This window comes from Histoplasma capsulatum (assembly GCF_000150115.1).
Source record: "Histoplasma capsulatum G186AR genomic scaffold supercont2.2, whole genome shotgun sequence".
Taxonomy (NCBI): domain Eukaryota; kingdom Fungi; phylum Ascomycota; class Eurotiomycetes; order Onygenales; family Ajellomycetaceae; genus Histoplasma; species Histoplasma capsulatum.
Genome location: NW_025544802.1, coordinates 1,513,921 through 1,527,086, shown reverse-complemented (window position 1 = coordinate 1,527,086; position 13,166 = coordinate 1,513,921). Strand labels below are relative to the sequence as shown.

The window sequence follows — 13,166 nt, the reverse complement described above, 5'->3', positions numbered from 1 at the left end:
AATTTGAATTGTTTGATAACTAACTAGTTAAGTTAACCTTGACTGTGGTTGGAAAGGACAGGAACAATCGCCTGTTGATGAAGCGGGCATAGAGAGATCCACGCATACATACCGTCTACGGACTTAATGGCCATCCCTAATTATCGACTCCCAGCAAAATTTCATTACTGAGCTTGAGGTCAGTCATCAAATGTTATCTGTTGCATGTCATTAGAGATAGGAATGAAGCAGTGATGGATGGCAAAATTGGTCACTTTCAAAATACCTCCAGTGAGCCTTTTATACCATACAACTCAAGTGCCTGCACGTAAGATGCAAATGAGATGCCTTGACCGGTATTCCTTGATGAATATGCGGAATCATCCAGTATCTGCCCCCGCTCATGAAAGCGAGTCCAGTGTATTTTGTAAACGTAAAGATAAAAATATCATACGAATGAAAACTACTAACCTCAATGGCCCACAATAATGCAGCTTTTCTCGTCCGGGCTACATAGTTTTCTACAAACTCAAACAATTCTGAGAACCCAGGACAAGCACTCTATTGATCTCAGGCCCTCTAAACGCTAAACCTGAAATGGAACCGCTGGAGCTCCACCGAGTTTATGTCAGCCGTTATTTTTGAGCCTGGTGAGGACAGCTACGAGTTTGCTCGACACCAGATCTTCATTCTCTTGCCGCTAGAATAAAAGTTACGAGATTTTTTTCTAGGAGCTGTAGGCTTATGGGAACCGTGAACATATGGTAATATGCCAAATGATTAATTGAACGGATGCCCATACATATAACGTCCAGTGGTCTGGTAAGCTAACACCCTCCCAGGCAGAGCAATATCAGGAGACTGCTCTAATATATGTTGAGTCGTGCAGAATGAAATATGACCATTGCGCTCGAGAGACTTAATGGCCATGATTCCCCTGGTATACTAGACCCTTCCACGTCTGGCTCGGTGACTCAAAATGCTCCAACCGATTTACCAGATTTATACCAGAGTGGCAACATGAAAGGACGCAACACCATACCGATAGCCGTAAACCCTGTCGAGCTGGTGACGACAGAATGTATCACAGTCACTTCCTCGATGCGAAAGCATTCGAGATGGGCTCATTCGTCTGTGGCGGCTATCCTGAGCGGAGGTGGTGCTTCACGATCTTACGAGCGCGAGCTTTCTGTCCCTCTCAATGTCTCCCTTGCGACGAAATCTCAGTCGACAATCGCCCCGACAAAATCTGGATCTGCGGGGGTTGAAGGTGAACACGCACTTGCGAGTAGATGGGGTCTCAGGGGGAAGAAAGGAAAGAGCTTGCAGGACAACCCGTTGATGTCTGCTTTTACGCGGTTACGTATCGACTTGAAGGACTGTAAAGATATTCGCGATTTTGATACCCCAGCTCTTCTACATCCATTCCTTCAGGTTATACGCTCATCGTCGACATCTGCTCCTATTACATCACTTGCATTGATCTCAATAACGAAGTTCTTTTCTTACAATATCATCAATCGAGATTCTCCACGCCTCTCCATGGCCCTTCAACTTTTATCAGCCGCTGTCACGCATTGCCGATTTGAAGCCACAGACTCTGCAGCTGATGAAATTGTTCTCCTTCGAATTCTCAAGCTCATGGAGGGTATGCTCTCTAGGGCTGAGGGTGAGCTTCTGGGAGACGAAAGCGTCTGCGAAATGATGGAAACAGGACTGAGCATGTGCTGTCAAGTTCGACTATCAGAAGTCCTACGCCGCTCTGCCGAGATGTCTATGATAAACATGTGCCAAGTCATTTTTCAACGCCTTTCCCAATTGGATGTCGAAGATTTACCAGTGCCCAATTTGCCACAAGAAGAGCACTCGCAAATGGAGGCTGGGAATTTCAAGATGGATCCCTCTGTGGATGGCGATACTGTTACATCACAGCATCATTCAAGCCTAGGCATGGATACCTCTACCCCAACAAAGGATCGTAGCAGTGGTGAAGATGATTCAGAAGCTACTTTCAATGGTGACACCACTACCAATCAGCCCGCGCCGCACGAAAACATGTCCCCCGAAGTTAAACCGTATTCATTACCTTCAATTCGAGAGCTGTTCCGGGTTCTTATTGACTTATTGGATCCACATAATCGCCAACACACAGACACTATGCGAGTCATGTCATTGAGGATAATCGATGTTGCTCTTGAGGTGGCGGGGCCTTCAATAGCTCGTCATCCAAGTCTTGCGCAACTTGCCAAAGATGACTTGTGTCGTCATCTATTCCAACTCGTGAGGTCTGAAAATATGGCTTTGTTAAATGGATCTCTTCGAGTTGCAGGAACGCTACTCTCTACCTGTCGTAATGTCTTGAAATTACAGCAAGAACTTTTCCTTTCGTATTTAGTCGCGTGTTTGCATCCAAGAGTAGAAATACCAAGGGAACCTGGGATCGATCCAAACCTCTATTCAGGTGTTCCACAAGCACCAAAATTGGTGAAGCCCTCACCATCACAAACCAGCAGTGGTCGTTCAACTCCAGTTCCTGTGAAAGATCGCCAAAAGCTTGGAATGGAAGGCGGGTCTCGGAAGCCTGAAGCACGAGAAGCGATGGTGGAAAGCATAGGGGCATTAACACGGATTCCAAACTTCATGGCAGAACTATTTGTGAATTATGACAGCGAAGTCGACAGGGCTGACCTTTGTGAAGATATGGTTGGGCTCCTGTCCCGTAATGCGTTTCCTGACTCAGCGACTTGGAGTACCACAAACGTGCCGCCATTATGCCTTGACGCCCTATTAGGGTACGTGCAATTTATTGCTGAAAGGCTAGATCAGCCTCCTAATTACGACAATCTGCCGGACCCTGCACGACTGAGGAGCCAACGTCAACGGAAGAAGGTCATTATCCAAGGCGTTGCGAAATTTAATGAAAATCCCAAGGCTGGAATCGCATACCTCGCTTCCCATAAAATTATAGAAGATCCAGATAACCCTCAACTTGTTGCGAAATTCCTCAAAGGCACAAGTCGAATATCCAAAAGGGTGTTGGGAGAATTTATCTCAAAAAAATCTAACGAAGCCCTTCTTGACGAATTCATTGGTCTTCTCAACTTCGATGGCAAACGGGTAGATGAAGCGCTACGGGACCTCCTGGGCTCTTTCCGCCTGCCTGGCGAGGCGCCTCTTATTACCAGGATTCTAACTGTATTCTCGGACAAATACATCACCAAAGTAAAACCAAGTGGTGTGGCGGATAAAGATTCGCTATTCGTCCTAACGTATGCCATCATCATGTTAAACACCAACTTATATAATCGAAATGTCAAGCCGCAGGATCGAATGTCGTTCGAGGGTTTTGTAAAGAATCTGCGGGGAGTCAACGGCGGGAACGATTTCGACACTGATTTCCTTCAAAGCATATACACTTCAATCCAGCACAACGAAATTATATTACCGGACGAGCATGAAAATAAACACGCATTTGAATATGCCTGGAAAGAACTTCTCATGAAAACGATGGAAACTGGAGAATTGGCTGTCTTCGACTCTAACGTCTTTGACGCGGAAATGTTCCAGGCGACCTGGCGACCAGTGGTGGCAACACTCTCATATGTTTTTATGTCTGCCTCTGATGATGCAGTCTTCTCCAGAGTCGTCATCGGTTTTGACCAATGTGCCAAGATCGCAGCCAGATACAATCAGACTGAAGCATTGGATCGCATTATATATTGCCTTAGTTCCATAAGTACCCTTGCACCAGACACTCCCCCAAACACGTCTCTCAACACCGAAGTTCAAGCCGGGAAAAAGAGTGTTATGGTTAGTGAGCTTGCAGTAAAACTAGGCAGGGATTTCAGAGCACAGTTGGCCACTGTGGTATTGTTTAGAGTGCTGATGGGGAATGAATCCATCGTTCGAAAGGGGTGGACTCACATTATCAAAATATTGCATAACTTGTTCATAAACTCGCTCATCCCCCAGTTCGAGAGTATGAAACCGAAGCTGGATGTCCCTCCAATCCCACTCCAACCCCCATCACAAATCATCGACCGAGATGGGCGAGGTAATGACAGTGGGTTACTTTCAGCCTTCACATCGTATCTCTCAAGTTACGCTGCGGACGATCCCCCTGAACCTTCTGACGAGGAGCTTGAAAATACCCTGTGCACAGTGGACTGCGTCAGCGCTTGTTCCATTCCTGAGATTCTTACAAATATAAGGTATGTTAAATTCTGCGCAATCTTGACTGCTCTGTTCTAACCTTTATAGCTTAATGCCTCTGGAGTCTGTTGTTTCTTTAGTCAATGCTCTGCTATCGGATCTTCCGGACACAAGCCCAGCCGTTATTGTTGTCAAACCTGAAAGGCCTCCTCCCAATGCATCTCGATCTCCAAGCAGTAAAACAGACGCTGATCGACCAAACTACGATCCTGGGATGATATACGTCCTTGAGTTGGCCACAATTCTAACTATCAGAGACCAAAATACTATCTGTGAGTTAGGCGAAACTCTGACCGGCGCGTTACAAAATATTGTTCGAGACTTCAAGGGCTTCCATTCTCTTGTAGTTTCTCGAGTAATATCATATCTCCTATCTCTGCTTTGCCATGCTTATGTACGTTGGAGTTCCCCCAATCAGTAATATGAGATATGTCCGTGTAATTAATATCATTCAGGAATACTCCTTTATGCGAGTGCCGGTTGTCCTCCATGCTATCTCCGCCTTGGATCAAAATATTCTAGAAAATTCAGCCGTTACTATCGTCAAAGGGCTATCTTACTGCATCACCAGTGCCGCTCCTCTCAAGAGCGAAATTACAAGATCACCAGATTTCTGGTCGATATTGCAGCGGTTACATCGACATCAGGAGGGCGCTCCTATGGTTTTCGATCTTCTTGAACATATTGTGCATTTCACACCGCCCGTGATTTCAGCCGACAACTACGAATCTTGTGTAGTCCTTGCAAATGATTTTGCAAATGCAGGGAGCCTTGCTGCTGTGTCTGACCCAAGGAGGGTTTTGTCAGGAAAACGATCCATGCCAGTGAAGGCCCCTAAAGCACAGTAAGTCCTCTGCTTCTTTCCCACTTTGGCACCACATATTCAATACTGACGCTAACCCGACGTAGGGATAATCCGTTGGCGCAACGCGGAATTCAAGCAATTGGCCTTATATACCACTTGTCAAAACGAGTACCAGATCTCATTCAACAGTCTCACCTTGAAAGAAATGAAGGTACGTGGGGGGATTTCTTAATATTTTCTCCGCATGTTGGTTCTGACGTATTTTCTTCAGCATGGGCTGCATACTGGTCACCAGTATTCAACGCACTGACCACCCAGTGCCTAAATCCTTGCCGCGATATTCGACATCAAGCAATCTCGGCACTGCAACGATCCCTGTTGTCGCCTGAACTTGCGTCGACGGATCATACGGAGTGGATCGCGATTTTTGGAGAAGTCCTATTTCCTCTCATTCTACGACTTCTGAAACCTGAAGTGTACCAATCTGACCCGGTGGGAATGAGCGAAACCCGAGTCCAAGCAGCAACCCTCGTGTGCAAAATCTTCCTTCATTATCTTGTCCTGCTTTCGGAATGGGATGGTATGTTGGATCTATGGCTGAAGATTTTGGATATTTTAGACCGCATGATGAACAGCGGTCAAGGGGATAGTCTTGTAAGTTCTCTTATTGTCCGGAGTTGCCGTGATCCTATTCGCCATGCTTCATGGGTTTCTGAAAGCTGACGGATTTGTTTTGGATATAGGAAGAAGCGGTACCTGAAAGCTTGAAAAACATACTCCTCATCATGGCGGATGGGGGTTATATAGCTCCACCTACGGAAGACCCGTCGAAAGAAAAGATTTGGGTGGAGACGCAGAAGCGCCTGGATCGGTTTCTTCCTAACCTCTTCGCTGAGATACCTTTCAAAGCCGAAGTGCAAAAACCTCAACCACCACAAACGCCAACACAGCAGGAGCCAACATCTTCGATCACCCCTCCTGAATTACCGCCTCAACCAGACCATGAAGAGAGCCATAGCCATCCCACAGCCAATGAGACATTGGCCAAGACTGATGTTTTGGACGCTGTCGACTAAGCCAAGCCAGGGTTTTTAGATATTTTGCCACCTGGGTGATTGAGAGTGGGGACCTGTGCATGCTGTTGTATAAGGAGTCGATCATTGCAGTCTTACCTCATCTAGACAACTTCGAGTCATTTTTGTTATTTTATCCGAAGCCTGGACATTCCTCCAAACACTCTGTACTTACCTCACATCATTTTAAGTTCTTTATAGAGAAAGGAAGATAGCCACTCTCCAGTGGTCTTCTCTTGCCTAGTAGATGTCTTGCTTTTCTTTCGCCGAGTTGCTAAACAAGCCACCCTCAGTCGGTCATCCAACGGTTAAGGGCTGCCAACTCAGCCACAGCCCCGCTAAGCTGCACATGATGCAAGAACCCATGTCAAGCAAACTTACTAGCAGATTGTATCGGGAAACGTTCCAGGAAGTGGCAGCGTAGTAGCGGTTGATCAAAGTCCCGAATCTGCCTCAGTCACGGCATCTGCTCCCCAACCATGTATGAAGCTGAAGATCAAATATTTAACTCACGAACCACTTCAATCCCTATTGCTGCCAAACCTTCTTTCAACTCGTTTTCCAGCGTGTCCAGACAGTTTCACAGTTTAAACACGCCTCTGTCGATCCCTTCCATATATCCTAAGTGGTTCGTCTCAATTGTTATTTGACAGTTTGAAGAGAATTCCCAGATTGAATAACAGGGAATAAAAGCTCCAGGATGAATCTGGAATCGACATCACAACGCATTAACCTCCACATGCCTCTTCTCCGCCCGCCTCTTCGCCGCTCGTACTAGTCGACAGTATGACTCATAAGCTTTTCTGAGCGCTTCCAAACTCAAAGCTCAGCGGCAGTCAAAAAAGGGTTCCCAGCGGGCTGTTTTGCCTTTTCGAGGCCAGGCGCGTCTCTCACTCTCTTTTATTTTCCCACCCCGCAGGCAGAATGGCTCCAGCAGGGCCATCAACCATGTGTCACGTTCTTGCTCTGGTCCAGCGCGGTGTCCTGGTTCGGCATGGTGCAACTTGTTGTGTTTAACGCAGGCTATTATTACGTGTATTAGTGTCTTTGTGTGAAGAATGTCCAGATTCGGAGGAAGCGATTCTCTCCATTGATTTAAATATACACAGCTGACGAGGAGGAGAAGCTGGGTTTTGTGAACATCCTGTACTGGAGCAGGTGCTCTGTTCGGGGGCAAATGGCGTTTGCTTGTCCAGAGCCCCTAGCCACGGTTCTTTCCAAACTCATGATCATGATAGCACTGTACACAGGTATCCCCGCTTTCCCCAACCCGCCTGGCCGTCTTTTGTGGGTGTACTGCGTGTTCTTGTTGGTCAGCTCCGTATCATGGAACCGGGGTCCTTGGTTACCTTGGCTTCTTGGTCCTATTGCGGTAGCTGAGTTTGGGATCTTTGTATCTTCTTCACCCCAGGTCCATTTAATTTTCAAGTCTGTGAAGTCATTAGAAAGTTTAGTCGTTTCAATCTAAACGATGGCTATCATTTCTCGCCTCCGAGTTGGTTATTTATGAGTATAAAACTATCCGAGTCGCCCCCACGCCCTTATATAAACTGAAGCATATAGCTTTTTCCATATCCACCTTAAAATAACCATAATAACCAAAAACATCCATATTCATTTCCTCGCATATATCTGATATTATTCAACGATCAAAAGACATCGCCCAGCGCACATCTCGAGACTTGATGGCTAGTATTGACCCTCGCACGACTTCCGAGTTCTCATCGAGGGCCGCTGGTATGGTTCTCCCCTTTCTCAATACAAGAGGCATCAACTCTCAAAACGCAGATAAGCTAACAAACAAGTAAACTTCCAGAAAATGTCGACACCACCAGGAAGGGAGTATTACAATCTACCAAAAGCGAGCCCGCGCAAAGGATAAGCGACCCGTTCGCCAACCACCGGACGCATGACAATGATCCATTTGACAGATCTGTATCTACCGAGCCAGATACTGGCACTTCTCCATCTCAAGTTGATAGGCGGATGAGCAAGGAATGGGGTACGTGGTAGCTCTTTTTGTTTGCAATGATCGTAGCCCGCCTTGTGGCTATGTATGCTATCAATTTTTGCCATCATCCTGTCTGCTTGACACAGGCAGTCATTACTCTCGAGACCCATTTCTGGAAATTAAAAGACTGCCTGGACAAACGAATTACAGGTTGTATAAGTTACCAAGCTGATTTGATCTTTATTTATTACTCCTGAAAACAGACGCAGCCAAGGTCCCGCCGTCAAGGTTCCAACTAAGGGAAGGGAGCATATTTTCGACATCGAGTTCGAGGGATAGTCATATAACACGGAAGGACCGCGATGTTGCTTACCATGCGAAACTAAAGGAGAAGGTTAGTTGAAGCCTACACCATTGCCTTCGACGACTCCTATATTTCCCTGGAGTATACAAATAGGCGCGTTGACGATGGTTATGTTATGTTTTGTTTTTGTAGGGCTGGCTGTAATCCGATTTTGCCTCGTGACGTCACTTTATTTCGAACTTCACGGTTGTCTCTTCCAACATTCGAACGGAGAACTATACACCTGCATCCCGTGCAGGTTCAAACTAGGACTCACATAAGCCTGACGTGAAGCCGATAACTCATGGATGGACAGAGCTGGGGCGATTCTTCCCGCCTCTCACTTCTTGCTCTCTTGAAGTCTGATTCAACCCTTGCGGAATTGTTTAAGCGTACAGTTTTCATTCCTCATTGCCATATTTTATTTTATTTTACTTTATTTTTCGTACACCTATTATTTTCGCCTTTTAATTTGCACAAATGGGGTTCTATTTGAACCAGATATTGTCTCCAGCCAGATCTCAGCTTCATCACTTTCTAAGGACTAAGCGGTGACTGCTCTCCCCTTCAACGAAATGTTAAAATAGGACCGTTTACTCGGAAGACATTTCAGCTACTTTCAAAAACCTTCTCTCATAAGAAATTTTTCCGAAGAAATATCCGAATAACGTTCAGCCACGTATGGTCACTTTTTTCGAAGGCATAATGGGATTTTCTTTAACTTCAACTGTCCCAAATAACCCCCTCTCCGTTAGAAGTAGAGGGTGAGAAACGAGACCCTGGACGAGAACTACCTCTATCCATGGTTTACTACTTCCTTTTTTTCCACCCCGCAGCTGTTGAGCCCTTAAGTTTCATGTGCTGGTTGGTAAGCATTGGGAATACAAGAACCCCTATCCCGCCTTGTTCAATTAATGTCGCCAAGCAAGCCTGAAAAAACACTCGCAGACTCAGAGCCACTCTACTCACAAGAAGCCAGGACGTTTTCCAGAGTGCCCCGTAGAGGAACGATGGGCCAACCAATCGCTCTCTGAAATATTAATCAGGCTATACCTTCTATAAATCTGTGGACATGGACCTTATCAAACGTAGAAGAAGTGCTTGCACAAGTTGCTTCCAGAAAGAAGGCGTTCAGATAGCAGATACGATGTAGGAATTGATAAAAACGCACAGAGATGGAAAATTCAACTGCTCATATTGCTCTAATACATATTTGCTTTCTGAAATATGATCATGCAAATTGATTTTACATAAAGGAAGGGGAGAGGCAAGGATGGAAGAGAAGATTCAAAAATATGTTCAATCAAGAAGAAATGGCAAGTCGCTCACCCTAAGTCTATTCACCCCACGAACACCGACAAACTCCAGTGGGAAGAAATAAAAACTTTTTCCCCGTCTCTCTATTTCCCTGCCAATGTCATTTTGCAGCTGGCTGATCCCAAATTGAAAAGGGGGAACGCCAAGGCATTGACCTAGGCTAAATTGTAGACAATGTGGCTGGGTCGGAATGCGGAAGTGAGCAATGAAGTAAGAAATAATACAAAGGGAAAGCAAATCTGTCAAGGACCGTGGGGATGGAAAGAGAACATTTTAAAAAGAAAACAGATCGAGATAATGGTCGGAGTTGCAACTTACAAAGCCGTTCCCGGATGCACATAGTGACACAAAGGAAAATCAGCATGAAAGAGGGAAGTGGCTAACATATAGTGTATTTATTGCGCGAATGCAGAGCTGAGTCCGCGCAAAGAGATAACAGGTAAAGCTGAAATGTGGTGGGTAAATGAGACAATAAAGGGGTATCTCTGTGTTAGGTTTCTTATGGCACTTTCTTAACCTTCTCCATTCATGTCTTCATCGAGATCAATTGCATCAGGGTTTGCAGGAACTTGCAGCTGCTGTTCTTGTTGTTTGTTACCATTAGTAGGCAATGGCCTGTTTCCACCTTCCGGTCCGGTGCTTGCGGGAACAAAACCCATGGGTGCTCGAGCTTGTCTTTCCAACGCTGCCATCGCATCAGCACGGTCTTGCCCCTCCTCTTCAGCCCCCGCAGCGTCTTTGACAAGTTGCTTGCTACGAGCAATGGCTTGTGAAGCAATGAAGTTGACGTCGGTACTACAAGGTTTAGTATTAGTTTAACGTGTAAAACAAACGTGGAGCAGTCAAAAAGGGTAGCGGGATTGAAGGTAAAAACATACTTGTACTGGGCCTGGACACTTCGTTTGATGCGCAGCATTTCCTTAAATGTATCTTCGTTGCCATGCTGAACTTCGAACGCCTCCCATTTTTGCCAGAACCCGGCATTGGTACGCGGATCACAGAACTGAGATGCATGGCCGTAAATAGCACGAGCTCTATCAATCTCACCCAGACGACGCTCCATCTCAGCAAATTTGAGGCACATTTCCTTTGCCTCGTTGTCCGGCAACGCTGTGATGGCGCGCTCGTAGATAGGGCGCGTTGATGTCAACCCGAAGTTGGAGGCCGATTTCGTGATGTAGAAGTTGAACATTTCAAATCTGTCGGAGTCAGCGACCGCACGAGTTGCGCGTTCGTATATTCTCATGGCGTGTCGAGCAAGCCCTCTTTCTTCTTCTAGATTGCCATACATCAAGTAGAGAGGCTTCGCAAACTGGGGTGGGCATCCGTCAACGGCTTGTTCGAACAAGTCTCGTAATCGTTCGATTGAGGTTTTGCGATCCACAGCCTTGGTTAAATATAGATTCCACAATTCGAAGGCAACGGGGTAGCTGAAGAGGTCAAGGCCCCGCTCGTAAATTTTAAAAGACTCCTCGAAGTAATTATTTTCTTCCAAGAGGTTCGCATAATTAACGACCGTTTGTGGTGTTGCAATTCGCAGTTCGAAAATGCGTTCATACACTTTCTTCGTTTCTTCGAGAGTCCCAACGCTTTCGACGAGGTCAACATAAAAACTCCACAGCTTCCAGCTCTTGTGGATCCGTTGTTGGGGTGAGAGAGTTTCATCAAAGTAGTCTACCGTAGATCGCTTTGGAGCCTGTGTCGCTTTTGCCATGATGTCCACGGCTCTGTCAAAGTTTTCGCTGCGCAATTCCATCTCAGCCCACTCGCACCATGTCTCAGCCAGTTCGGCCACCGTCTTGAAAGGCACCTTGACGGCCTTGTCCATAATTACCCTAGCTGTATCAAGATCTCCACCCTGTTCATAAAATTTCGCATAGTTAACCCAAAGCTCGTGGAACTTGCCATGGGCTTTCTTAGGATGGATAGTTGCAATGGCCTTCGTGTATGTTTGAACAATTTCGGCTTTATTATCACCCCACAGCGCTACACGTTTACTCCATTCGATCACATTGTTGGGGTTCTGTCTGAGAAGCACATCGTTGACGAGGAAAGGTCGGCGATCCATGAGTTGTTCAAATCTCAGCATTCGAAGGTCTAGATCGAAATCGGCGGCCTCATCAACTTTTCCCTGGTCAGATCGTAAAGCTGCCTCCTCCATCAGGTGTCCTATGATAGATTCTTCAAATTCCACATAGGCATCGAATACCATAGTAAAATCCCGAACAGTCATGACGGTTGTGATGCCTTCCTCAAAAATATCTCTCGCCTTTTCGAAATTTCCGCGGGTAATCCAATAGGTAGCCAAGCCAGCCCATAGCTTTCCCCTCTGGTCAGCGAATCTATCGATTCCACTGCGAATGATCAAATCGACATCAATACCAATCTCAGGGCCGACTTCGATATCCTTTGCTTTGTTGACAAGTAGCTCAACCATATCAGTCCACAATTGAAATTGGCTTTTCCCGTTCTTCGACTGAAATCTAGGATTATCTAGAATTTCCATGTACTTCTTCACGGCTTCAGTGTATTTACCCATCTCAACCAAGATATCGATATATTCTTCGGCGTTCTCGGGATGGACTTGCATGTACCTACGCCATATTTTTATCGCAGTGTCTCCAGACGCTGAGTAAGCGAAGGCCTTGTAAAGCTTCCAAATCCGATTATGCTGAGTAACTGGTAGCGCGCGTAGTGCCCTATCGAAAGTCCGGCGGGTGTGTGTGATCATTGGCTGCTGAAGTAGAAATGTGAGAAACATCTCCCATATTCGCGGCATCTTGTTGAGCAGGATGACAGCGCGTTCAAATAGGCCATTGACTTTGAGATATTCCGCACGATGAACCGCCGGATTCCGCCCTCTGAGGTGCTTCATACGGAATTCAAGATACTAAGAAAAAAAACAGGAGCACAAAGTGAGCTGGTATCCGACATTGAGGGAGTGTAATCTGCGCTTACCATTTTCCACAATTTATATGACCTGGGCAGTTGCCTGCAAGCCCGTTCCATGACCTTTATCAACGTTATTAGCCGCCTGTGTCTCTAAGAGGAGGTGGAGAAATAAAATGTGCACGTACAAAGGCTTGTTCATAGGAATTGCCTTGCTGGTGCTTGAATTCAATGTAAGACAGCCAGGGCGTAATGCTGTGCGGGTCGCGCAGAATGTCTTGTTCATAGACAGTATCATCATTCCCCTTCAAAAGGATTAGCAAATTTTGAAAAAAAAAAAAAAAAAAAATCAGATCCATGGACCGAGAAAAATAGGGCAGCGGCTTACAATCAAGTAGAGATCGGGCTGGGCTGGCGTGTTCTTGTCCATCTTTGCCTGGCGCCCTTCCTGGGGACCTCCGTCCAAAAGTGTCCCGGGCATCTCACCACCCACAAGAGCGTGACCCTACGCGGGCGCGCGCTGCGTTGATATACGAAGAGACGGACTGCCAGGAGAACACAGAGTCATTGCTGGCGCGTGGGTTGAAGAGATGTCGT

At 46.2% G+C, this 13,166-nt stretch overlaps 3 protein-coding genes across 3 annotated transcripts; 2 read left to right on the top strand and 1 right to left on the bottom strand.

The window, feature by feature from the left end:
- Nucleotides 1-876: 876 nt before the first annotated feature.
- Nucleotides 877-6,072, top strand: HCBG_01736 (Sec7 domain-containing protein; the record flags this gene model as incomplete). Its single annotated transcript, XM_045428785.1, has 6 exons — nucleotides 877-4,190; nucleotides 4,240-4,585; nucleotides 4,647-5,035; nucleotides 5,101-5,207; nucleotides 5,268-5,650; nucleotides 5,740-6,072. 6 exons carry the CDS (start codon nucleotides 877-879, stop codon nucleotides 6,070-6,072), a joined length of 4,872 nt encoding a protein of 1,623 aa, XP_045290571.1.
- A 1,648-nt stretch (nucleotides 6,073-7,720) lies between these two features.
- On the top strand, nucleotides 7,721-8,676 carry HCBG_01735 (uncharacterized protein; the record flags this gene model as incomplete). The annotated part of the gene is made up of 4 exons (XM_045428784.1): nucleotides 7,721-7,806; nucleotides 7,886-8,071; nucleotides 8,284-8,414; nucleotides 8,517-8,676. The coding sequence occupies 4 exons, from the start codon at nucleotides 7,755-7,757 to the stop codon at nucleotides 8,526-8,528; spliced, it is 381 nt and encodes a 126-aa protein (XP_045290570.1).
- An 819-nt stretch (nucleotides 8,677-9,495) lies between these two features.
- Nucleotides 9,496-13,050, bottom strand: HCBG_01734 (pre-mRNA-splicing factor syf1; the record flags this gene model as incomplete). Its single annotated transcript, XM_045428783.1, has 5 exons — nucleotides 9,496-10,475; nucleotides 10,559-12,570; nucleotides 12,639-12,692; nucleotides 12,758-12,874; nucleotides 12,958-13,050. 5 exons carry the CDS (start codon nucleotides 13,048-13,050, stop codon nucleotides 10,193-10,195), a joined length of 2,559 nt encoding a protein of 852 aa, XP_045290569.1.
- Between the last annotated feature and the right edge of the window lie 116 nt (nucleotides 13,051-13,166).